The 23,597-nt window shown below is 42.3% G+C and overlaps 1 protein-coding gene across 3 annotated transcripts in view; it reads left to right on the top strand.

The window, feature by feature from the left end:
• Window positions 1-21,841, top strand: part of dis3l2 (DIS3 like 3'-5' exoribonuclease 2) — a 413,639-nt gene extending 391,798 nt beyond the window's left edge. For all 3 annotated transcript variants that reach the window (XM_038817596.1, XM_038817597.1, XM_038817598.1), the window contains 4 exons: window positions 157-287; window positions 14,074-14,178; window positions 17,737-17,838; window positions 21,287-21,841. In XM_038817596.1, the coding sequence (XP_038673524.1) occupies window positions 157-287; window positions 14,074-14,178; window positions 17,737-17,838; window positions 21,287-21,406 (458 nt within the window). In that variant the 3' untranslated portion in view covers window positions 21,407-21,841. The remainder of the gene's footprint in view (window positions 1-156; window positions 288-14,073; window positions 14,179-17,736; window positions 17,839-21,286) is intronic.
• Window positions 21,842-23,597: the final 1,756 nt, after the last annotated feature.

Below are 23,597 nucleotides of genomic sequence, written 5' to 3'. Positions count from 1 at the left end.
GAGGAGGCTCGAAGGCCTGAATGGCCTCCTCCTGCTCCTATATTTTATGTTTCAACTTTGAGTCATTTTATGAAATAAATTTGCTGGTTAATAAACATTGTTGATATGAAAAAAATATATTTTTCGAGTAGCAAGTATTCTCAATTATCTTTTCAGATTCTGTTCAACAGATTGGTCTAGATAAAAGTGATGTTCAGAAACAAGCAGACCATTGCAATGCGAAAAAGAGTGCTTCAAAAACCGTGCAAGAACTTAGCGCTGACCTTTTTTTCTCGGTTTTTGTGAAGGTAAGGAACCTTAAAATTATTTTGTTGATAGCTTCCAATTGTTTTCCGACGAAATGTACCTTAGTGCAGCGTGAATGAAATATTGGATCATTTAGAGTCAGCATTATAGGAGTACTTGTTCGATGGACTAGCAGCAATTGCCTGCCTGCCAACTATCAGTGTTCTTTGGGCCAGCTCCATGTCAGTATTTGTTGACAAAAATTAGTGCAGAATTAGTTCTCTTGCTACACAGTGTCACCCTTGCCTGAGTCCTGCTGCTAATCAAAGTGATTTCACCCGCTGCTACCACAGATGGGAATTAGTTGTGAGTGCAGCAGCCAGAGTCAATACCATTAGCTGCAGTTTTCTGGAAGGAGTGGCATGAAGCAAAACAGAAGAAGAGAAATTAATGGCAACGAAAAGGAGGGAATTAGAGATAGAGAAAATGTAGCAGAAGTTGCAAACCGTTTCATGGGAAGGGAAAGACGAGAAGATCAAAACAGCACTGTGAGTGGGGAACAAAATGCAATGCCAGCAATAACAGGGAGAAAGTAGTGCCAACAGTAACAAGTGAACAGCAGGAATGAGAAGAGTATCAGCTTGGACTAAAAGGCTAAAGGTGGAGAAGTGAGTCAGAGAGGGGTGTAGGCCTCTGCAAGAAAAAGGGGGTTCAGTCGGCATAAAGTGGCAAGATGCATTTATAAGAACTATGTCATTTTAGATGTAATTCAATTGTCATAAATTTAATTGCTAGGAGTATTTGCAGCAAGTGCCATTCACTCATCACCTCCATGCTTGCTGACCCAAATCAACTCCCAGTCCAACAATGACTTAATTTTAAAATTTTAACTTTCATGTTTAAATCCTTTGCACCGACCTATCTCTCTAATTCCTACTGTCTTCCAAGATCCCTGTGATCATTCAGTCCTAGTTTCCTATCCATCCTAGTTTCTTTCACTTGACCATTCGTGGCAATGCCATCAACTGTCTCGGTCCCAAGCTTTGTTTCCCTAAACATCTCCACCTCTCTACCTTTCTCTCCTCGAATAAACTTCTCCCTAAATCCTATTTTTTGACCAAATATTTGGTTATGGTGGAGCTGTATAAAACACTGGTTAGGCCACAGCTGGAGTACTATGTGCATTTGCAGGTAATTAAGTCTTTACAGATCCAGAGATAGGGGTAATCAAAGAGGTGTGAATTGTCTCAAGCCAGGACAATTGGTAGGATTTCGCAAGCCCAGATGGTGGGGGTGAATGTAATGCGACATGAATCCAAGGTCCTGGTTGAGGCCGTACTCATGCGTGCGGAACTTGGCTATAAGTTTCTGCTCTGCGATTCTGCGTTGTTACGCGTCCTGAAGGCCGCCTTGGAGAACACTTACCCGAAGATCAGAGGCTGAATACCCTTGACTACTGAAGTGTTCCCCGACTGAAAGGGAACATTCCTGCCTGGCAATTGTAGCGCGATGTCCGTTCATCCATTTTCACAGTGTCTGCATGGTCTCGCCAATGTACCAGCTTCGGGACATCTTTTCCTGCAGCGTATGAGGTAGACAACTTTGGCCGAGTCACACGAATATGTACCGCGTACCTGGTGGGTGGTGTTCTCATGTGTAATGGTGGTACCCATGTCAATGATCTGGCACGTCTTGCAGAGATTGCCATGGCAGGTTTTTTTAAAAATATATTTATTCATGTTTTCAGCCAATTTTCAACAACAACAACCCCCCCCCCCCTGCAGAAAAAAGAAACAAGAACACATCGCGCAAGAATTCTACATAGGGATTTCCCCAAAATACAATAGCCCCCCACATAACAATAAGAACACAGATCGGGAAACACCCCACCCTAACCCTAACACCACCCCAAGAGGTAACCCACTCCTCCCCACACCCCCGAGATCACCCTGTCCTGAATCCTGCGTGCTGGAAGCAGCGGGAATTCCCTCGCCTGTCATTTCACAAACACCCTCACCTGCATGTGAAAATGAATGAAAATAGCTTATTGTCACGAGTAGGCTTCAATGAAGTTACTGTGAAAAGCCCCTAGTCGCCACATTCCGGCGCCTGTCCGGGGAGGCTGGTACGGGAATTGAACCGTGCTGCTGGCCTGCTTGGTCTGCTTTAAAAGCCAGCGATTTAGCTGAGTGAGCTAAACCAGCCCCTATACCTGAAAGCGTTCCCCAGGGGTAGCCCAAATTTCTCCTCCAGCACCCCTAGGCTCGCAAACGCCCCATCAATGAACAGGTCCCCCATTCTTTAGATCCCTTCCCGATACCAGCTCAGAAACCCCCCCATCCATCCTTCCCGGAACGAACCGATGGTTCTCTCGAATCGGGGACCAAATCGAGGCTCCCACCTCGCCCCTGTGTCGCCTCCACTGCCCCCAGATCTTCAGAGTCGCCGCCACCACCGGACTCATGGTGTACCTTGTCGGCGGGAGCGGCAGCGGTGCCGTCACCAGCGCCCTCAGACTCGTGCCCACACAGGACGCCATCTCTAGCCTCTTCCACGCCGCCCCCTCTCCCTCCATTACCCACTTACAAATCATCACCACATTGGCTGCTCAATAACAGCCACATAGGTTCGGCAACGCCAGCCCCCCTCTGTCCCTGCTACGTGCCAAAAACACCCTCTTCACCCTCGGGATCTTATTCGCCCACACGAATCCCATGATACTCCTGCTTACCCGTTTGAAAAAGGCCTTAGGGATCAAAATGGGAAGGCACTGGAACACAAAGAGAAACCTCGGAAGGACCGTCATTTTAATCGACTGCACCCTACCCACTAGTGAGAGTGGCAACATATCTCATCTTTTAAAATCCTCCTCCATCTGTTCCACTAGCCGCGTCAAATTGAGCTTATGCAGGGCCCCCCCAACTCCTAGCTACCTGGATCCCCAGGTACCGAAAGCTCCTTTCCACCCTCTTCAGCGGAAGCTCGTCTATCCCCCTTTCCTGGTCCCCTGGATGCACCACAAGAGCTCACTTTTCCCCACGTTGAGTTTATACCCCGAAAAGTCCCCAAACTCCCTAAGGATCCGCATGACCTCCGCCATCCCCTCCACTGGGCCCGCAACATATAATAACAGGTCATCGGCATACAACGACACCCGGTGTCCCCGTCCCCCCCCAGAACCAATCCCCTCCAGTTCCTGGACTCCCTCAGTGCCATGGCCAACGGCTCAATTGCCAGTGCAAACAACACTGTTGTTGCCAGTGCAAACTACAACCGAAAGTACTCCGATCTCCGCCGGTTCGTAGCCACACTCGCCACAGGGGCTTTGTATAGTAGCCTGACCCAACTTATGAACCCTTCCCCGAACCCAAACCTCCGTAGCACTTCCCAAAGATACTCCCACTCCACCCGATCGAAGGCCTTCTCCGCGTCCATAGCTGCCGCTACCTCCGCATCCCCCTCCACTGAGGGCATCATAATCACATTGAGGAGCCTCCGCACATTAGTATTCAGCTGCCTACCCTTCACAAATCCCGTCTGGATCTCATGAATCACCCCCGGGACACAGTCCTCAATTCTCGGGGCCAAGACCTTCGCAAGCAACGTGGCATCAACATTGAGGAGCGAGATCGGTCTATACGACCCACATTGCAATGGGTCCTTGTCCCGCTTCAAAATCAAAGAAATCAGCGCCCTGGACGTTGTCGGGGGCAAGGTCCCCTCCTCCCTCGCCTCATTAAAAGTTCTCACTAGCAACGGGCCCAGCAGGTCCACGTACTTCCTGTAAAATTCAACCTGGAGCTTATCCGGCCCCGGGGCACTCCCTGCCTGCATGCTCCCCAATCCCTTAACCAGCTCCTCCAGCCCAATCGGTGCCCCCAGCCCAACCACCTACTCCACCATGGCAGGTTTGTGTGGTGTCGTGGTCGCTCTTCTGAAGGCTGGGTAGTTTGCTGCAAACAAAGGTTTGTTTGAGGTTGCGCGGCTTTTTGAAGGCAAGTAGTGGCGGTGTGGGGATGACCTTGGCAAGATGTTCGTCTTCATCGATGACGATACCAGCAATACACATGAGAACACCACCCACCAGGTACACGGTACATACTTGGCCAACATTATCTACCTCATACGCTGCAGGAAAGGATGTCCCGAAGCGTGGCACATTGGCGAGACCATGCAGACGCTGTGAAAATGGATGAACAGACATCGCGTTACAATCGCCAGGCAGGAATGTTCCCTTCCAGTCGGGGAACACTTCAGCAGTCAAGGGCATTCAGACTCTGATCTTCGGGTAAGTGTTCTCCAAGGCGGCCTTCAGGACGCGTAACAACGCAGAATCGCAGAGCAGAAACTTATAGCCAAGTTCCGCACGCATGAGTACGGCCTCAACCAGGACCTTGGATTCATGTCGCATTACATTCACCCCCACCATCTGGGCTTGCGAAATCCTACCAATTGTCCTGGCTTGAGACAATTCACACCTCTTTGATTACCCCTATCTCTGGATCTGTAAAGACTTAATTACCTGCAAATGCTCGCATTCAAAGTATCGTCTTGCATCTTTGACTTTGTCTATATAAATGTTTCTGGAACCTACCTCTCCATTCACCTGAGGAAGGAGCAGTGCTCCGAAAGCTAGTGATTTGAAACAAACCTGTTGGACTTTAACCTGGTGTTGTAAGACTTTCTACTACACCGTAGGAAGGAAGAGATTGCACTTGAGAGGGTGCAGAAGAGATTCACTAGGATGTTGCCTGGGCTGGAGTGTTTCTGTTGTCAACATAGACTGCAGAGGCTGGAATTGTTTTCTTTAGACCAGAGTACCTGATTGAGGTGTATAAAATCATGAAGGACATAGATATGGATGGATAGGAAGGAAGTTTTTACCTTTAGTGGAGGGATCAGTAACCAGGGGACATTTATTTCAGATGCGGGTCAGGAGATTTTATGGGGATGTGTTGAAATGCTTTTCCACCCAGAGAGTGGGTAGAATCTGGAACTCACTGTCTGAAAGGGCGGTAGAGTCAGGAACCCTCAAAACATTTTGAGAAATATTTTGATGAACACTTGAAACTCCATAGCATACAAAACTATGCACTGAGTGCTGGAAAATGGGATTAGAGTAGATAAATGCTTGATGGCTGGCGCGGACACGATGGACTGAAGAGCCACTTTCTATCCTGTAAAAACTCTTATGATTGAATTTAACATTCAGTTTGAGGGAGAGAAAAGTTTGCCTGAGACTAGTATTCTTAACTTAAATAAAGGCAAATGTGAGGGCATGGAAGCGGAGCTAGCTAAAGTGAACTGACAAATATGAAAGTTATAGATCAACTGATGTTCAGTGGCAGAGATTTAAAGGGATATTTCCGAATTGACACAATTCAATGAGAAATAAAAATTCCAAGGCAAGGGCCTATCATTTGTGGTTAACTAGAAAAGTTGAAGAACATCTATTTGCTCAAAGACAAGTGCCAAGACAGAAGATTGGAAATATAAAGAATGACAGAAAAATTGATGAGGAGGAAAATGCTAGAGTAAGCTAGTTAGTAATATTAAGGTGGACAGTAAGAGTTTCTATAGATAGTTAAATAAGAAATGAGTTAAATGGTGAGTATTGGTCCTATAAAATGTGCATCTGGGGAACTGCTAATGAAAAGTAGGGCTGTGGCGGATGTACTAAACAGGTATTTTGCCTTTTTTGTTTATTATAGAGGACGTCAGCAACATCTCAGAAATATCTGTAAATCAGGAAATAGAAGGGAAGGGAGGGAGGAACTCAGGAAAAATACAATCACCAGGGAAATGGTATTGAACAAATTGTTGGGAATGCAGGTTGATAAATCCCCTGGTCCAATGGACTTTACCCTAAGGCCTTGAAAGAAGTGGCTAATAAGATGATTTGATGAATTGGTTTGAATTTTCCAAAATTCCCTAGATTGGAAGAGAGCAAATGCAACTGCTCTATTCAGAAAGGGAGGGAGACTGAAAGCAGGAAACTACAGACTAGCATCTGTCATGGGGAAAATGTTAGAAACCATTTGTGGTAGCGCAGCCCCTTTCGGGATCTTGGGTCGTGCACACGAATAGTTGGAGTTGACTTCTGTAGAGAGCTTTACTCCGCACCTCCCTCAAAAGCCTGACCCAGCTCCCTCTCCTCATTTAACCTCATTCAATGGAGGTTACACCATCGACACAAGCTGACTATAAATATCTGATATCATCCCTTCCCCCAATTCAACCGGCTATAGAACCCCATCCATCAACGAGGGCAAAGATGCCAAGGGGAAGGAAGGAATTTCCTTACCTAAAAAGTTAAGCACCTGATAATACCTAAACAGATTAGTTCTTGGAAGTTGGAACTTGCCCAACCACACATAAAAACCAGAAAACCTCCCTTTTATTTTCCACTAGTAGGAGAATCTAGAGTCAAGGACACAGCCTCAAACTAAAGGGGCAATCTTTTAAAACTGAGATGAGGAGGAATTTCTTCCACCAGAGGGTGGAATCTGTGGCACTCATTGCCGCAGAAGGTTACAGAGCCCAAGCTGACAGGAGCACCTCCAGGATGCCATGGTGACAGTGCCAGGGTGCGAGGGTGGCACTGCAAACGGTCAGAGCCTGAGGGGGGGCCATGCTCATGAAAGGTGGGATGAGGGGGCGTGATGGATGGGAGTCTGTAAGGGGGAGGGGAATGGGAAGGTCTGAACAGGGAGGCACTCGGCGACCCCATAGTGGGGAGTCCGCAATTGAGGGTAGTGGGGTCCTGCCCATATTTGTGGGGGGATGACATTTCCCGTGCGTTGGGTGAAAGGCACCCACCAGGTCACTTAGAGATTGGGGCACCCTTTGAAAATGGTGGCCCAATCTCTGAGGAGCCGGTCTGGCCAGCGAGTTCAGCTCCCCGGCGAGGAGGAATTTCCCAGGGCCCAAAGAAATGACTAATTATGGTTAGATGGAAGTGAGAATCTTGCCAACAGAGCTCTGGAGAAACTCCCCACCAAACTCACCCAAAATTGCACTTTGAATTTTTTCCATTAAATTGCGCCTGTAATCTTTCGATTCATAAGACACTCGGAGGCGCACAGGGTAAACCACACCAAATCAAACATTGCTCCGATACAATGCAGCCTTGGCATTGTTGAATGCTGCACAACTTTTGGCCAGCTTCGCTCCATCATCTTGATCGATCCTCACAAAGTGGCCCTCTCATTTGGAGTCCCAATGATTTTTTGCCCACTGCCGAATTCCTCCTTTGTTTTGAAAACTCTGAAAGTGCACAATTATCGTTAGCAGTGGGGTTTCTGCCTCAACGACCTGTGGGCCTGAGCTCACTATCTTCCAAAACAACTAAACATTGTCAGACTTGGACCCTCCAAGCTCATCGGCAACCCAACCGCCCTTAATTTCTGTCTTCTGGAGCTATTTTCCAAATTATCCACTGTGGCTCTTTAATGGCTTCTTGGCGCCAGTCATCCGCACCATCTCCACTTCCTGCAAGGTGATCTGGAACACTTTTCCTCAAAAGGCAGTGGCAGCGGAAGCTTTGAATATGTTAAGACAGAGCTAGATACATTCTTGATTAACAAGAGGGGGTGAAAGGTTATCAGTAGGCAGAAATGCAGGGTCAAAGTTACAAGCCATGATCTATTGAATGGCGAAGCAGGCTCGAGGGGCCGAGTGGCCTACTCCTCCTAATTCATATGTTCGTGTGTTAATGATTAAAATTTGTTCATTCTCAAGTGGCCAGGATTAAATGAGCACTTGTATCTCAAGAGGTGAAACTAAAGGGAATCACAGAAATAACAAGGACTAGACCATGAAGGGCTTTGAAAACACTTTAAAATTCCACTGTTGTTTAACAGGAAGCTGGGCAGAAACTTGGTACAAGCTCAGACACTGGAGGAGAATTTTGGATTCAATTTAACAGAGGGTAAAATGTGGCAGGCCAGCCAGGGGTAGTAAACACCGAAGCCTGAAGTTTTCATAGGTGCAGAAGAACTGAGAATTTTCCAGGCAAATGATGTTGCAGAGTGAAGGTAAACTGCACAGCTCATCATGGGTCAAATATAACAACAAGGAGACACAGTTTGGTTTTGCTTTAGACAGTTGCTGGGGAGGACTGGAGTTAGTGACGAGAGAGCAGAGTTTGCAATGGGGTCCAAAATCAGCGGCTTCAGTCTTCCAAATGTTAAATTAAAGGAAATTTCTGCTGATCCAGACAGACAGTCTGACAGTTTAGAGATATGAGAGGGATTGAGGAAGGTGGTGGAGAGTTATAGTTGGGAATCATCAGAGTGCAAGTGGAAATGAATGTGTTGTTGAATTCTGTTGACTGGCATCTTGTAGGTCCACGAATAGATTCACGGCAGACACCAGAGGTAACTTCCAGGAGCAGAAAGTGTAGCCATTGGCAGTGGTCCTCTGGCAATTAGATAAGAATGGAATCACGTGAGAGCAGTCCCATCCAGCTAAACAACAGAGGAGAGGCTTTGGAGGAGGATCAATTAATAAACTATTTTCAACAGTTCAAGAAGGACAAGGGATGGTTTGCATTTATGACTTTGATGGCAGCTATTTCAGCACTGAGCTGGGGTGCAAATCTGATTGAAAGAATTTAAACATGCACTTCTTGGAAAGACATAAACAAATTTGGGAGGCAACAACATGCTCAAAAAGACTTGAGAGTAAAGTGAAGATGGAGATCGGGGTAGGAGGCAAGGGTGGAGGGGGTTCAAGGATTATTGTTTTTTTTAGGAGAGGGGTGATGATGGCATATTCGATTGAGAGGCGACAGATCTGTCAGCAATGTCAGGTAGCAGGGGAGCCAGAAAGGGAAGTTGGGTGGTCAGTAGATTAGTAGAAATAAGATCCAGAGAGCAGGATGTAAGTCTCATGGACAAGTTGAACTCCTAGAAGGCATATGGGAATGTAGGAGAAAAAGTGGAGCAGGAAACAAGTATAGGGTTGGGGCAGGGTGAATTCTTAGTGGAAGTTTATCTGGTGGGCTGGGGGAAAGGAGGGAAGTGACAAAGTCAGCATGTCTCAATTTTGGTGACAGTGAAATTCATGAGCTCCCCAATGGTTGTTGGAGATGAAAATGAAAAAAATGAAAATGAAAATTGCTTATTGTCATGAGTAGGCTTCAAATGAAGTTACTGTGAAAAGCCCGTAGTTGCCACATTCCGGCGCCTATTCGGGGAGGCTGGTACGGGAATTGAACCGTGCTGCTGGTCTGCCTTGGTCTGCTTTCAAAGCCAGCGATTTAGCCGTGTGCTACACCAGCCCTCCTAAACCAGATGAGTGTGGAGGAGATTGGATAGAGCAATTGTCCTCGAGCAAAGAAGCTGGATTTATCTTTGCATTTCCAGATGATCCAGAAATAAAGAGCTGTTTTAGCAGATAAGAGCAGGACTTGATAGAGCTTTGTGTGGGGCTGTCAGATCTGGCAGTGAATGGCTAAACCATATCCATTCAAGTTTACTACTCTTGGACTTTAGGGAATGAAAATAATCTTACTGGGGAGATAGCCAGAATGAGAGAGAGTTATGATTTTAATGGGAACTAGGGCATCAAAGGTGGATGTGAGCATGTGGTTGAACAGTGTTACTAGCTTCCAAAATGTAATGAAAGGCAGGCCAAAAGCTAAAAGATTAAGGAATTTGAGAGTGCAGTTCTGAGTGAAATGGAGGACAGGTTTTCTGAGGAGGGTACTGAAGGAAGTAAAATTTAGAGGAGATGGCATATGTGGGTGGAGTGTGATTAGGAATGGCATTACGGGCAGGACGGGTAGCACAGTGGTTAGCAGAGTTGCATAACAGCTCCAAGGTCCCAGGTTCGATTCCCGGCTTGGGTCACTGTCTGTGTGGAGTCTGCACGTTCTCCCCATGTCTGTGTGGGTTTCCTCTGGGTGCTCCGGTTTCCTCCCACAGTCCAAAGATGTGCAGGTTAGGTGGATTGACCATGCTAAATTTCCCTTAGTGACCAAAAAAGTTGGGCTTGGGTAGGGTGCACAGTATAAGGGCCTGTGCAGACTCAATGGGCCGAATGGCCTTCATCTACACTAAAAATTCTATGATTATCTGTGATTGATCCTAAGGGATAGTGAGGTCATGTGACATGACACGGTCAAGTGGTTGGCTGCGAATATAGGTTGGGGAGTTTACGTGAAGAGTGAAATTAAGGAAGAATGGAAGGTATTGAATCAGAGGGAAAACATGATTAATTGAAAAACTGGGACTATTTGGGCGAATTCTAGGAGAGCAGAGTCTATGTGCCAGCTCTCACAGTATGCACTAACGAATCCAGCTCAATTTCCTCATGTTGAACTTTACATAATTGTGCGTCTGATTCTGCCAAAAGGATAAAGGCGCCAGATTTAATAATGTATCCCCATAAGCTTGCTTAGGGTGTCTTTCTGCCAAAATCTGGTTTATGAAAGTGATTTGAAAGAGATTATTAGCATTTAAATAAATCAGGTTTGGCGGGTGGATATTATAATTGCACTTGTTTGGAGGGTGTGGATGATGCATTTATGCTGCATTGCCTGAGATTAGTAATTGTTTATTGTATATTAGATAGACAAGTTTTTTTTTAAACAATCCAACAGCTTTTCATAGTCAACTGTTTCCTGCGCCAGCCACAAATTGCCATGTTTATTGATTTGTTACCATTGTTTAATTTAAACTCAACCTCAAGATTACTAGTCCAATACAAAGTCACCACACCACAATACCCATAATTCATAAGGTTATATGCACTGAAATGAATAATATACAAGGTATGTACTGGGGAGGCACTGTTTGCTAGGGCGTTGATGACCTGTGTTTGATCCCGGCCCCGGGTTACTGTCTGTGGAGTTTGCACATTCTCCCCATGTCTGTGTGGGTTTCACCTCCACAATCCAAAAAGATGTGCAGAGTAGGTGGATTCGCCGTGCTGAAATTCCCCTTAATTGGAAAAAATAATTGGGTACTCTAAATTTAAAAAACAAAAAAATAAATAGAAGGTACATACTGAATAGAGGATTTATTACCAACAAATCCTTCTTCCAGATGAATTATTAAACTGAGGCCTAATCTGCCTGCTCATGTGGATTAAGAACATGGGTGGGCTACGCATTGGCTCTATTCCGACCTGTGCTTTTCCTGACCCTGCAATTCTCTCTTCCAAAATCATTTTATTTTCCTTGAAGTGCAGTGCTAACTCTTCTTCTCTGTTAATGCTTAACAAAATGACAGTCTGTGAAGATCTAAAACAAGCAGAATAGAAACCAAATTGAACTGTATCGAAGATGAATTTCATAGTAAACGCTAAATGATTTCAGATTAACTATAAAAGTTTCAATAGTCATGATTGGGATTAAAACTTGTTCTGAAGTTATTAATTAAGTGTAGATGCCTGAAAGGCAGAGAAAGAGAGAGAGACCCTGCTGTTCACATAGGGACAGAGGAAAATAGAATTATCATAGAATTTACAGTGCCGAAGGAGGCCATTTGGCCCATCGAGTCTGCACTGGCCCTTGGAGAGAGCTCCCCAATTAAGCCCACACTTCTAACCTATCCCAGTAACTCCACCTACCTAACACGTTTTGGACACTAAGGGCAATTTAGCATGGCCAACCCACCTAACCTGCACATCTTTGGACTGTGGGAGGAAACTGGAGCACCCGAAGGAAACCCACGCAGACACTGGGCAAACATGCAGACTCCACACAGACAGTGACCCAAAGCCGGGAATCGAACCTGGGACCATGGAGCTGTGAAGCAACTGTACTAACCACTGTGCTACCGTGTTATCCATCATATTTAAGGATACAGAGGCTACAAAAAATACAACATTTATATGGTAATACAACAGCATAATAGTGTCTTCACACCAGCAGTATAAAACATTGAGTATACTTCCATCCTGGGCTAGGACACGCCTCAACAATCCTGCCCAAAATTAGGTGATATTGTAACAGAGCCAACCACTACCTCATCATTTAACATACATTGATTTTCCTTTCCTGCCATTAGTCTCTCATTTCCTTGTAAAGAGTGAGATGCTGACAAGATCCAGATCCCTAGCTGATTTCCTCCTTATTCACCTGTTACTGCTATTTCCTGGCCAGCTTGGGAAGGTTGGAGTAGGCTGGAAGTAGCAGTAACCACCAAAGAGAGAGAGGGCTTTCTGGATGCCTCTCATTCCAAGTAGGCCCAAAGCTGCGAAAAACTCCTATGTTGGTCAAGGCCTTCAGTGAGAGATATGTTATGATATTTGGAGTGCTTTTGCCCTGAAGGGCCCTTGCAGTCTTCTGCAGCATTGTCACAGTTCTTCTCTTCACAATGGCAGACTCCCTTTTGATTAAAATATTCCCACTGGGAATCCACCATGCAGTTTATGGGATGGGTTGGGGTTTAGGATGAGTTCTGAGGAATGGAAGTCCCAAACCTGCAGAACTTTGCAGCAAAGTGGAGAATCCTAGTCATGAAGTCCAATCCTGAGGAGCAGTGTGCTTTTAAACAATATTGGTATTTAGAACAAGTGATTGATAGAGTAACCAATCAACAATTATTAATTCTAAATTTAGGAAAAAACAATTTCAGTTGGGATTTGTTAGGGCAACATTTTGAATCTGAATAGCAATATGGCACGATGAAAGTGTCAAAAGTTCCCTTGTCAACACAGAGCTTTCCGAAGATTCCTGAATAAGCATGACACCTTTGATATATTATTTAGGATGCTTTTGACTTTAGTTTGCAGAAATTGGTAAAAATTCTAAAATCTATTGGAATGAAGAAGAATTCAGCATTCAATCATCTTCATCGTAGGTATTTATTCAGGGCTGTTTTGAAGTTGCATCAGATTTTTGAAGGTGTTAATCAACGTTTCTGAGTTTTGCAAGTTGGAATATATAGTTCTAAGTCAACAAAATAGTCTTGCTAATGATTAGTTGGAACAGGTTATGGCTACTTCACGACAAGATCCTGGACCAGCACCATCGTGAACATGGGTTTGACAGTGTTGGCGAAATACAACTGATGAAACATTTCGACCCAGGTTTTCATTCCTTGGTCAGGTTTGAGATGGGAGACTTCCGGCTTGTGAACCCGACATTAACAATGTCTGACTACAGGTCAGAGTTTTGGTTGGGGGTTACAGACTGAAATAGGAGTCAGTCAGGTGCCCCAGGATGAGTGCAGCAACTGTTGGGTTGGGCACAAGGACTGTTGCTGTGCTCTGGTTCTGAGTCTAAAAAAATACATAAAATATATATTTTTTAAATCCCTCCAGCCCTCACCTCTCAACCACCACACACTCTTCATGTCCCATTCATGCCAACCTATCCACCTGGTCTGCTCTGCGCACTCGAAGATTCAAGCAATTGTGTGCAAAAATCTGAAGACACTGGAGGCAGCTGGTGATTTAAATGATCAGCTGACTCCCCGAATTTCACTGCGTGAACCTCGGCCTGACTCCAGTTCTGCCAACTGCAAAAATGGGAAAGGGTGTGTTTGGGTTGAGACTTATCAGTTCACCCATTTCCAGGATTTTTGCCATGATGATGAAATCTGGGCCATTTCCTTTCTTGTACTGTTGCTTATGTTTCTCATGATTACTATCAACACAATATAGAACTGGAAGTGAGTAATTAAATACCTTATATCACTGATCCATAAGCAGCGATGTACTGAAGCAGTGCTAACTAAAATCATAATTATTTTCAAATTAGCTTAAAATTACTTCAGTTTTAAATCACCTGACTGCAGTATATGCCATGGATTTCTTGTGGGAAATAGTATGATTCATTGTGTAAGTTTTGCAGTTTATTCAATAGTTTTGATATTTAATAATGTATTTTATTAGGAATGTGGCCCTCTGGAATCCGAAGCTATGGTGATGGGGGTTTTGGACCAGTCCTTTGATGTGTTGGTTGTACGATATGGTATCCAGAAGCGAATCTACTGTAATGTAAGTATTGTTTGTTAAAAATATTCAAAAGGTTACATATTTTCCAAATTAGTCATTCACTCAGATTATATTCTGGTGTTTGTTTTATAGCAGTTTCCAGATATAGAACTGTTAAGTACATTATTTTTTAAATCTGTTTTGTCAATGTAGGCAATTCTTAGAGACCAACAGAATTTTCCAACCAAACAGAAAAAGAAACAACTTATAACTGCAATTGTCAGAATGTCACCTTTCCATTATAACTGATTAATTCCAAAGCTGGTAAATAGGACACAGATTGCTCTCAGGTGGAGTCATGTGTATATACAACATAGTGCATTAGTGAAACCCAAATCAAATATTTCATATCTAACAGCTCATTAGGAAAATCAGGAGCAACAATCTGTTGCTGAAATAAATTGCCAAGCACGACTTCTTTGTTATGAATAGCCTGTTCTGAGACTTGCCATATGATTGTGATTCAGTGATGGCTGTTTAAAGGTCCTAAGGGATCACCTTAGATCACTGACATGTGCCGAAGCTGAACAATTAGGACGGTAAACAGTCTGTGTTTAATAAAATGTTATTGCAGAAATCCACTTAGAAAACTGGTTTGTCAGTAGGTTTGTTTTTGCCCTACCCTGGTCTTAAACTTACAAAATTGGTGCTGTAAAAATTTACAATTTGTTTAAAATATTGATGACCTTGGAAGAAAAAAAATACAATTTGGATCCATTAAAGTTTAATAAGCTCTGTCTGTGTGGAGTTTGCACATTCTCCCCGTGTCTGCATGGGTTTCACCCCCACAACCCAAAGATGTGCAGGGTAGGTGGATTGGCCACGCTAAATTGCCCCTTAATTGGAAAAAAATTATTGAGCACTCTAAAGTTTTTATTTAAAGTTTAGTAAGCTAAGATTTCACTATTTACAAATTAAAGCTTCAGTTATACTGATAGTGTGGTGTGAGACCCAATTCTGTAGGGAGTAGTGAGTTCATCTCATTTATGGCATTCAAGTTATACTGGGTGAAGAGGTAGATGTGGGTATAAGACCTATATAATAGGTTCAAATAAAACCTGAGGGTTGACATGAATTCCTGCTTGCTGAGGCTCATAGCTTTCTATAGACAAGCCATTGCTGTGGCACAAGATAAAACTCCCAAGGACTTGTTTTTGTGGCAAGCCAATTGGTACCAAGCAGCTGCCGCTCACATAGGAATTAGGAGCAGGAGTAGGCCCTTCCAACTTGCTCTACCATTCCATCAGATCATGGCTGATCTTTTCCTGGTCTCAAATCCACCTCCCCACCTGTTCCCCACATCCCTTTAACCTGTTTTTTTTATCATAATATATCTATCTCCTTCTTGAAACCATTTAAGTGCTCCGATTACGCTGCACTATGGGGCAGCGAGTTCCACAAATTCACCACCCTCTGTGAGAAGTAGTTCCTCTTCATCTCAGTTCTGAACCTACCGCCTCTCAAACTATATCTGACATTCTAGATCATCATATAAAACATGACAATGGAAGGGAGTCTGGGGGTTAGAGTTCAGGCGTATACTTAATTTAATAACTGAAAGCTTGTAGCTAAGTACCACGTGACATTATAATACTATGCACGTGTTTTGATTATGATTGGAAAACTATATTTATATATAAATTGCATTATGTAATTCTCGTTATTATGAGTGGACAAATATCATTTTTGAACAAACGTATTCTTTTGAATTATTAATAATAAATGTGCCTACGAAACTAAACTTCGAAGTAGTTTGGACCGTATTCTTTTGATTGGTGTATGTTAATTACTTGAGATTGCAAAGAAAAGTATAATTGACCTGTATTTTCTGTGCTCAGGGAGCTGACAAGCCAATCTAGTGGTAGCTTAGCTCCCCTGATATAGCTTGCAATAAAGGTTTAAACTGAAACTCAACTCTAAGTTGAATAACTGCTGGTGAAACTCCCACAACACAGGGGCCTCTTGACTTTTTTTTAATTTAAAGAATAACTAAATATATGCGACATGAATATGTAGAAAGTAACAACGGCATGTATTAGGTATGTAGATGCTTGTTATTTATGGTGAATTTTGTAAAAACATTTCTGAAGTTGGTGTAATTTCACAAATTAAAGTATCCTACTGCTGCAACATCTGCCAACTCAACCAGTTAGCACCATACTAGCAGGTGGCAAGTGATGAACTTGCTGATGCATATTAGGTTCTGAAGAATTCTGCTGATTCCAGCTGTTTCCTGAAAAAGACATTTTAATATTATCATGGTGCTGTCAGTTGCCTCAACTATCGTGCTAGCAAAGACTAATTATTCATAGATTTTCAGATCTGTTATCTCGGCATCCTGTTACGAGAATCCAGAATGTCAACCAAAGACCTGTGGGTGAAACTGCTGTAGCAAGCTATTTTATTAATTTAAGTATAATTTAATGAACTAAGTTTTGTTTTTTTAAGAATTGAAGATGAAGGCAAATTGTGGGAACATTGTTGGAAAGTCAATATTGCAGCTGTATATGTAATTGTGTGGGTTGCATTTTGTGATCTTTAAGCAATTGTAAATTTATCTGAGAAAGCTTTGATTTTTTTCAGTACTGGTAATTATTTTAAGAAACCTAAAATAATTATTGCATTAAATACAATAAATCAAATTATTGTAGCATAATCCAAATATCGGTAATCCCTTTTGCTATTTTACTTTTGTTAAAGTCAGCATCAGGATAGTATGTTGAATAAATTTTACCACAATAATCTTTAATCCATCAGTATATATTTCTAGATTATTTTAAGCATCCTTCATAGAACACTGCACGAGAACGTCTGTGCTATCTGTAGGTGTGTACCAGTGTTTTAACATCAGGTATAGTCAATCCAAATATAATCTAGTTAATGCCTTGTGAGATGTCAATGAAGAAGAAATGATATGATTTTTCTAACTTTAACAATAAAAACCTTTGTGAGGCTGATTTGTACTGATGGGAATGAGTGCTTTCTGTCATGACACATATTAACAATTTTAATTGCAGTTGTATTAATACTTTTAATTCATGCCGCTATCTGGAAGGTTAGGTGCGTCCCCTAATCTCGAAGTGCAATGGTTTCACTTTGCACACTTACTAATATTTTGAGTCAATCTTTGTATTGCTCTGAATTTTTACTTTTTTTCTTCTTGGAGAATAACATTATTTTAACTCTGTTTCTCTGCTCAGTCAGCTTTGCAGATTTTCAAATAATTTAAATCAACTTCTGATGGTTGAATGCTGGATGCATATTGCTATGGTAATTTAAGAGCATTAAGAATAACATTTTCCATTTTGGAACCTCACAGGGCCGTTGTCCATCCAAAAGGTCATACAAGTGATTTAAGCAACTTAAGTCCAACCTGTGGAAAGGTTAAATGTGCATGGGAAATATTTTTCACCATACGAATTGCAAGTCTGACTTTCAACTCTGAAAAGTGTGGAAACATTTTGCATAAACATTAATCACTTCACTTCATGCAAGCTGCCAAAATGTTTCTTCCATTCAGTTAAAGTTAAACATCCACCCCCTCCTTTGTCTTTGCTGTAGGGCCTTCCTCTCCAAGGATTTACGTTTCACAAAGTAGGAAAGAGCCCTGAACTAAGATTGATGTGGGAACCAGAGACGTTGGATCAAAAACCAATTTGTCAGGTATTTGTTTATGGCTTGTGACTGAGCAATAAATATGTATTGAAGTATTGAAATTATTTTTCCACTAAGCCTGCAAATTTACTTTCCATTTTATTACTTTTTAAAGTAGCATTGTAAGACATGAGGTGGCATTCTCCTAACCCACTTGCAGTGGGTTTGGTGGTGGGCAGGCGTGTTGAATCTGGGAGGAAAAGTCCGAAAGCTGCCAGCATAAAATTATGTTGCAATTCTCCCAATGGCTGGTCGGTCATCCACTAGTAGGCGGCACCAACGCTATTTGCATCTCATGAGTGCTCAATTAAAACAACTGCCTGCTGGTTTCCTGTCGGGCCTTCCAATTGTGTGTCATGTCAGCAGGAAATCATATTGACATCAAACCCTATTGCTCACAGTAACTTCATTGCAGTGTTAATGTAAGCCTACTTGTGACAATAAAGATTATTATTATTATTATTATTATTAAAGAGTGACATGCTCAAGATGGTCCTCAGTTTGCCAGAGCCTTCAAGGTGAGTGCTGCGTTGTACCAGATGCACTCTTCATCATTCTGCTGAGGCAGTCCGGTTTCTGATTCCATGTTCATGCTGAGCTGGTCTTCATTGAGAGCAGCATGCTGCTGGACCATGAGTCCTCCTGTGTCAGTACTACACCTGGGGCACTGAATTATGTTTACATTTGTATTTGTATCTTTTGTAAAACCATAAATGCCTTAATAAAATGTTTATTAGAAAAAACGTACTTCATCTGGTGGGCTCGGGAGGGCAGGTGGTTGAATCAAGGAACATACTTCTTCTTGAAGCTGCTATCCTTTTCCCTCTGGGTTGCTGACATCCTGCAAGGTCTGGTGAAGACGTGGGCTAGAGAGAGCGGTGTAATGGTGCCATCCTGGAATTTAAATGTAGCACAGGGACCTTCGAGCCCATCGGCTGAGGGCGGGCAGACTATTGAGCAACCAGCCAGCCGGCTAGGAGATTTGGAGGGGATCTGACCTGTATATAATTAATAAGGTTCCAAGCGGTGAATCTGGCGTGGGAACCCACCATTCTGGCCAGTGAGACAGGTGCTGCTGGAGACACTCGCCCCACACTTAGTCTCAAAATAGATTAATTTGTCTCCTAATTGCATTCTTTCAATTTTGTTGATTATGGTGGAAATAAGAACATAGAAAATATGGGCAGGAATAGACCATATGGCTCCTCAAGTCTACGCCTTCATTCAGATTCATCTTCTGCCGGTACTCCCCTTTCCCACCCACTCCCCACATCCCTTCATTTCCTTGGAGACCAAACAGCAATATCTTAATCTTAAATGTAATTAAAGGTGGAGCACCCATAACCCTCTGGGGTGGGGAATCCCTAAAATTCACAATTGTAATTGAAGAGTTTAGATTGAAGAAGTTGCTCCTCGTCCCAGTCATAAATGATCTACCCTAGTTTTCCTTTACTGCTTCTTTGTTCTAGATTTCCTAGCCAGGGGAAAAAGCCTCATTCTTCTAACCTCCAGAACTTATAGGCGCAATTAACTAAACTTCGTATTGAAAGAAGACCTCTCATACAAAGAATCAATCTGTAGAACCATACAACCTTCACTATATTGCCTCCAACACATCCTTCTTTAAAGATGTCCACCAAAATTCCACACAAATGTGGGTCTTGTCAAAACCCTGTACAATTGTAGCAAGATTTCCTTATTCTTGGACTTCAGTCCCCTTACAATAAAGGGCACATTAGCCATCTTATGTGCTTGCCATATCTGTATGTTGACTTTGTGTTCCATGTACAGCCCACCCAGGTTTTTCTGAACATCAACATTTAGACATTCTACTTTTTTGTTCCAATTAACAAAATGAACAACCTTATATTTCCCCACATTGCCCATTCACTTAATGAGCCTATACTTTTTTGCTGCTTCTTTGTGTCCTCCTCAGCATACCTGCCCATCTAATTAATATCATCAGCAAGCGTCATTATTTTACACTAGGTTTCTTTGTCTAAGTTATTCGTATAGATTGTAATAATAATCTTTATTAATGTCGCAAGTAGACTTACAGTAATCGGTGACATGAGGAAAAGTGTTTTTACGCAATATAGGTAATATCTGGAATGCTTTCCATTAGAGAGTAATGGAAGCAGTTTCAATCAAGGCCTTTAAAATCAAATTGGATAATTATCTGAAGAGCATGAATCACAAAAGGATAGTATGTAGGTACAACAAGTAATTAGAAAAGCTAATCGAGCGTTCTCATTTATTGTGAGAAGCATTGATTACAAAAGTAGGGAGCTCATGCTTCAGTTATACAGGGCATTGGTAAGCTCACACCTGGGGTATTGTGTACAGTACTGGTCTCCTTATCCAAGGAAAGATGTAAAAGAGATAGAAGCAGTTCAGAGAAGGTTTACTGGACTAATACCAAGAAAGGTCAGGCTGTCTTGTGAGTAAAGGTTGGAGAGATCAAGTTTGTATCCACTTGAGTTGGGAAGATTAAGTCGCGACTTGATCAAAACCTTTTAATATCCTGAGGGGTATTGACAGGGTGGATATGGAGAGGATGTTTCCTCTTGTCAAAGAATCGAGAAGTAGGGTTCACTTTAAAAAAAATAAGGGGTCACTCGTAAAAGACGTAGATGAAGAGAAATTTTTCCTCTGAGGATTGAGAGTCTCTGGAACTCCCTTCCTCAAAAGACAGTGGAAACAGAATCTTTGAATATTTTAAGGCAGAGAGACAGATTCTTGATTAGCAAGGGGTGAAAGATTATTGGAGGCAAATAGGAATGCGGGGTTGAGATTACAATTAGATCTTATTGAATGGCGGAGCAGGCTCAAGTGGCCAGGTGGTCTACTCCTAATTTGTATGTAAGTGTAAAAATTTGCAAGACTATGCTGAGGAAGTGGCATCTTTTGTGCTTTTCAGCCTTTTTTGTGGCACCTTATCAAATGTCTTTTGGAAATCCAAGTTTATTATAACTTATCCCTTTATCTAACCTATTCATTGCATGCTGAAAGAAAACTCACAAATATGTCAAACACAGTTTCCTAAAACCACTTTGACTTCATTATAGAATACTTTTAAAACTTCCTTGACAATCGATTCCAGCATTTTCCTAACGACACATGGCAGGCTAACTGGCGTTTAGTTCCCTGTTTCTCTCTACCTCCTTTCCTGAATAGTGGTGTTACTTTAAATTATTTACATTGAACAAAAAATGCTAATCTCTATTGGTAGTTAATTTAAGACTCTTGAGTTCACCAAGCAAAAACGTGTGCACTTAATGAACCGTTGAAAGTCTTGATCAAGGTTCACACATTTACATTTATTGCATAAGATAATTACCACTTGTGAAATAGTGTACAAGTATTCTCCAATTCAAAAGAAATGTATTTATCATGGAATCTACACTTTATTTACTCAGCAACCCTTATTGACTTGACAATGAACTTTGTCATTTAGGTTATCGCTATTTTTGAACTGGTGGAGATTGTTTTAAAGTCAGACAACGCTGCCCTCAAGTACAGTGCCTTTCTCAAGAAGCCAACTGGAACCCCTGGAAAGGACATATCAGAACAATGAGAAATGCTGCTGAAACCAAATAGTTTCTGCTTACTGGAAAGTTTTTTTTAATGGGCAAAAAATTGTTTGAAAATTAAATAACATTTTAATGGTAATTTTAAGTTTTGGTTTAACTGCACAGAACAGTTGTAACAAGTTTTATTTGAATTGAAATTGTGTCAGTGTGGCAGGGAACTTCAAAAATGCAATCTGTTGCATAAATTTCTATTAGTTTCATTGTGCGTTACAATATTGTTAGAAACAAGTTAGAAAAGATCAATAATATTTGAAACTAGAAGAGCGGTAGTCATGAAGTGATGTTGAACTCAAGTATTGTTTGATGTTGAATACCTATCTAGACAAGCACTATGCATGAGTAATGAGAGCTATCTGTTGTAATGTATTCTGGTACAAACAATAAAATGAAGCCTGCTTCCAAATATTCATTAATTACAACATTCTGATTAATAACTTTATGTTTTCAAGATATTTTAGAAACAGCCAGAGAAAAACATGATTTGGTATTAGTGTCAGCTTTGTCTCACAGGTGAATATACTACCTTTGAGTTGAAAGGTTGTGGATTCAAGTCCCAATATAAAAATATGAGCTCAGAATCTAGGTTGATACCTCAGTATGGTGTTGAGCAAATGTTGCACTTCTGGTGCTTCCCACTTTCAGATAAGACATAAAACTGAGACCCCAGGTAAGAACTAGAAGCGATCTTTCACGTGTACTCCATCATTCAAAACTATCTAGGCTGATCTTTGACCTCAAATCTACCTTCCCACAACCCTACCTTCCCACAACCCTTCCTTCCCTTAGTATCCAAAAATCTGTCTTGAATTTACTCAACAACTGGACATCCACAGCTCTGTTTTCCAAAGAGTCACAGCCCTTGGAGTGAATTTCAGTCCTAAGAGAATGAAACAGTATCCCTTATTTTGAGACTCTGACCTCTAGTTCTATACTCCCCAACCAGAGGAAATATTCTCTAAGCGTTTACTCTGTTTAAGTCTTTTCAGAATTTTATGTTCAATGAGATCACCTCTAATTCTTCTAAACTTTAGGGAACAAAGGCCTAGTCGACAAAATCTCTCCTCATAGGACATTCGCCTCATACCAAGAATCAGTCTAATGAACCTCGGTTGCATTCCAAAGGCAATTTATTCTTTCTTAATTAAGGAGACTAAGGACACGATCTACCGGCCATGCTGCACCCGAAAAGCAGTGCTGCCGGGAGATGTCTGGGAGAATGGAGACATGAATAAGTTCAAAATGCATGCACTTGTTATAAAACTATGGTCAAGTGGTTTTATAAGTAAATAGGCAAGATTTAGAATTTGTATCCAGAGTCAATAAGGACCTTTTTTTCAGTTAAATTTAAAAGAGAATAAGCATCTCCTACAATTTGCAATGTGTTCATAACTAAACAAGGGAAGTTTATTACATTTTGTTTCACCCAATAGTGGGGCCATGAGAATACATGATTGTTATATTTTGGAAAAATTGAGCTCAGCTCAGTTGTGCTGAGGAAAATGGAATCATAGACGTAAGCAAAAAAGGATATTTAAGGAGAGATGTTGAGTTGATTTGGGGTTGGCTGTGTGAGGAAGGCCTACCAGAAACAGCTCTGAGCTGGGAGAAGGTGGAGTTTGAATCAGCCATCCAGTCAAGCCTGAAAAGTCTTGGACTGCAAAAAGCAATATTGTTTCTGATGTTCTTGGATTTACACAGCGGAGTGGAAGATGGTTTGAGAGGTCTTGTGGTATACTTTATTAAAGTGACTGCAAGTGGTGCTGTTGCAAGAAACACATCTGAGGGCAAAGGACCAGGTGAGCCTGAGGAAGGGCTGGGTGAGCCAGGTGTTTCATTCAGGCTTCGACAGCAGGGCCTCGAGGTGGTGATACTGGTGGGCAAACGATTGAGGTTCCAAATGCAGAAGATGGTGGCGGACCAGGGGGGCAGGTACGTGATGGTAACGGGTGCGTTAGAAGGGAGGCTTATGGTGCTGGTTAGCGTGTATGCCCCGAACTGGGACGACGCTGGTTTTGTGAACAAAATGTTAGCTGCCATTCTGGATTTGGATACTCACGTTGATGGGGTTGGGGGGGGGGGGGGGGGGGGGGGTTGCTGCTGGAATTCAGTTTTGGGTCGAAGGTGGATAGATCCCGGCCAGGCCCGTTGGCCGCTTCGGGGAGGGAGGGAAGATGG

Source organism: Scyliorhinus canicula, chromosome 13 (assembly GCF_902713615.1).
Source record: "Scyliorhinus canicula chromosome 13, sScyCan1.1, whole genome shotgun sequence".
NCBI classification, from domain to species: Eukaryota; Metazoa; Chordata; class Chondrichthyes; order Carcharhiniformes; family Scyliorhinidae; genus Scyliorhinus; species Scyliorhinus canicula.
Note: the sequence above shows the minus strand (reverse complement) of the source record. Positions and strands in the feature narration are given on the sequence as shown.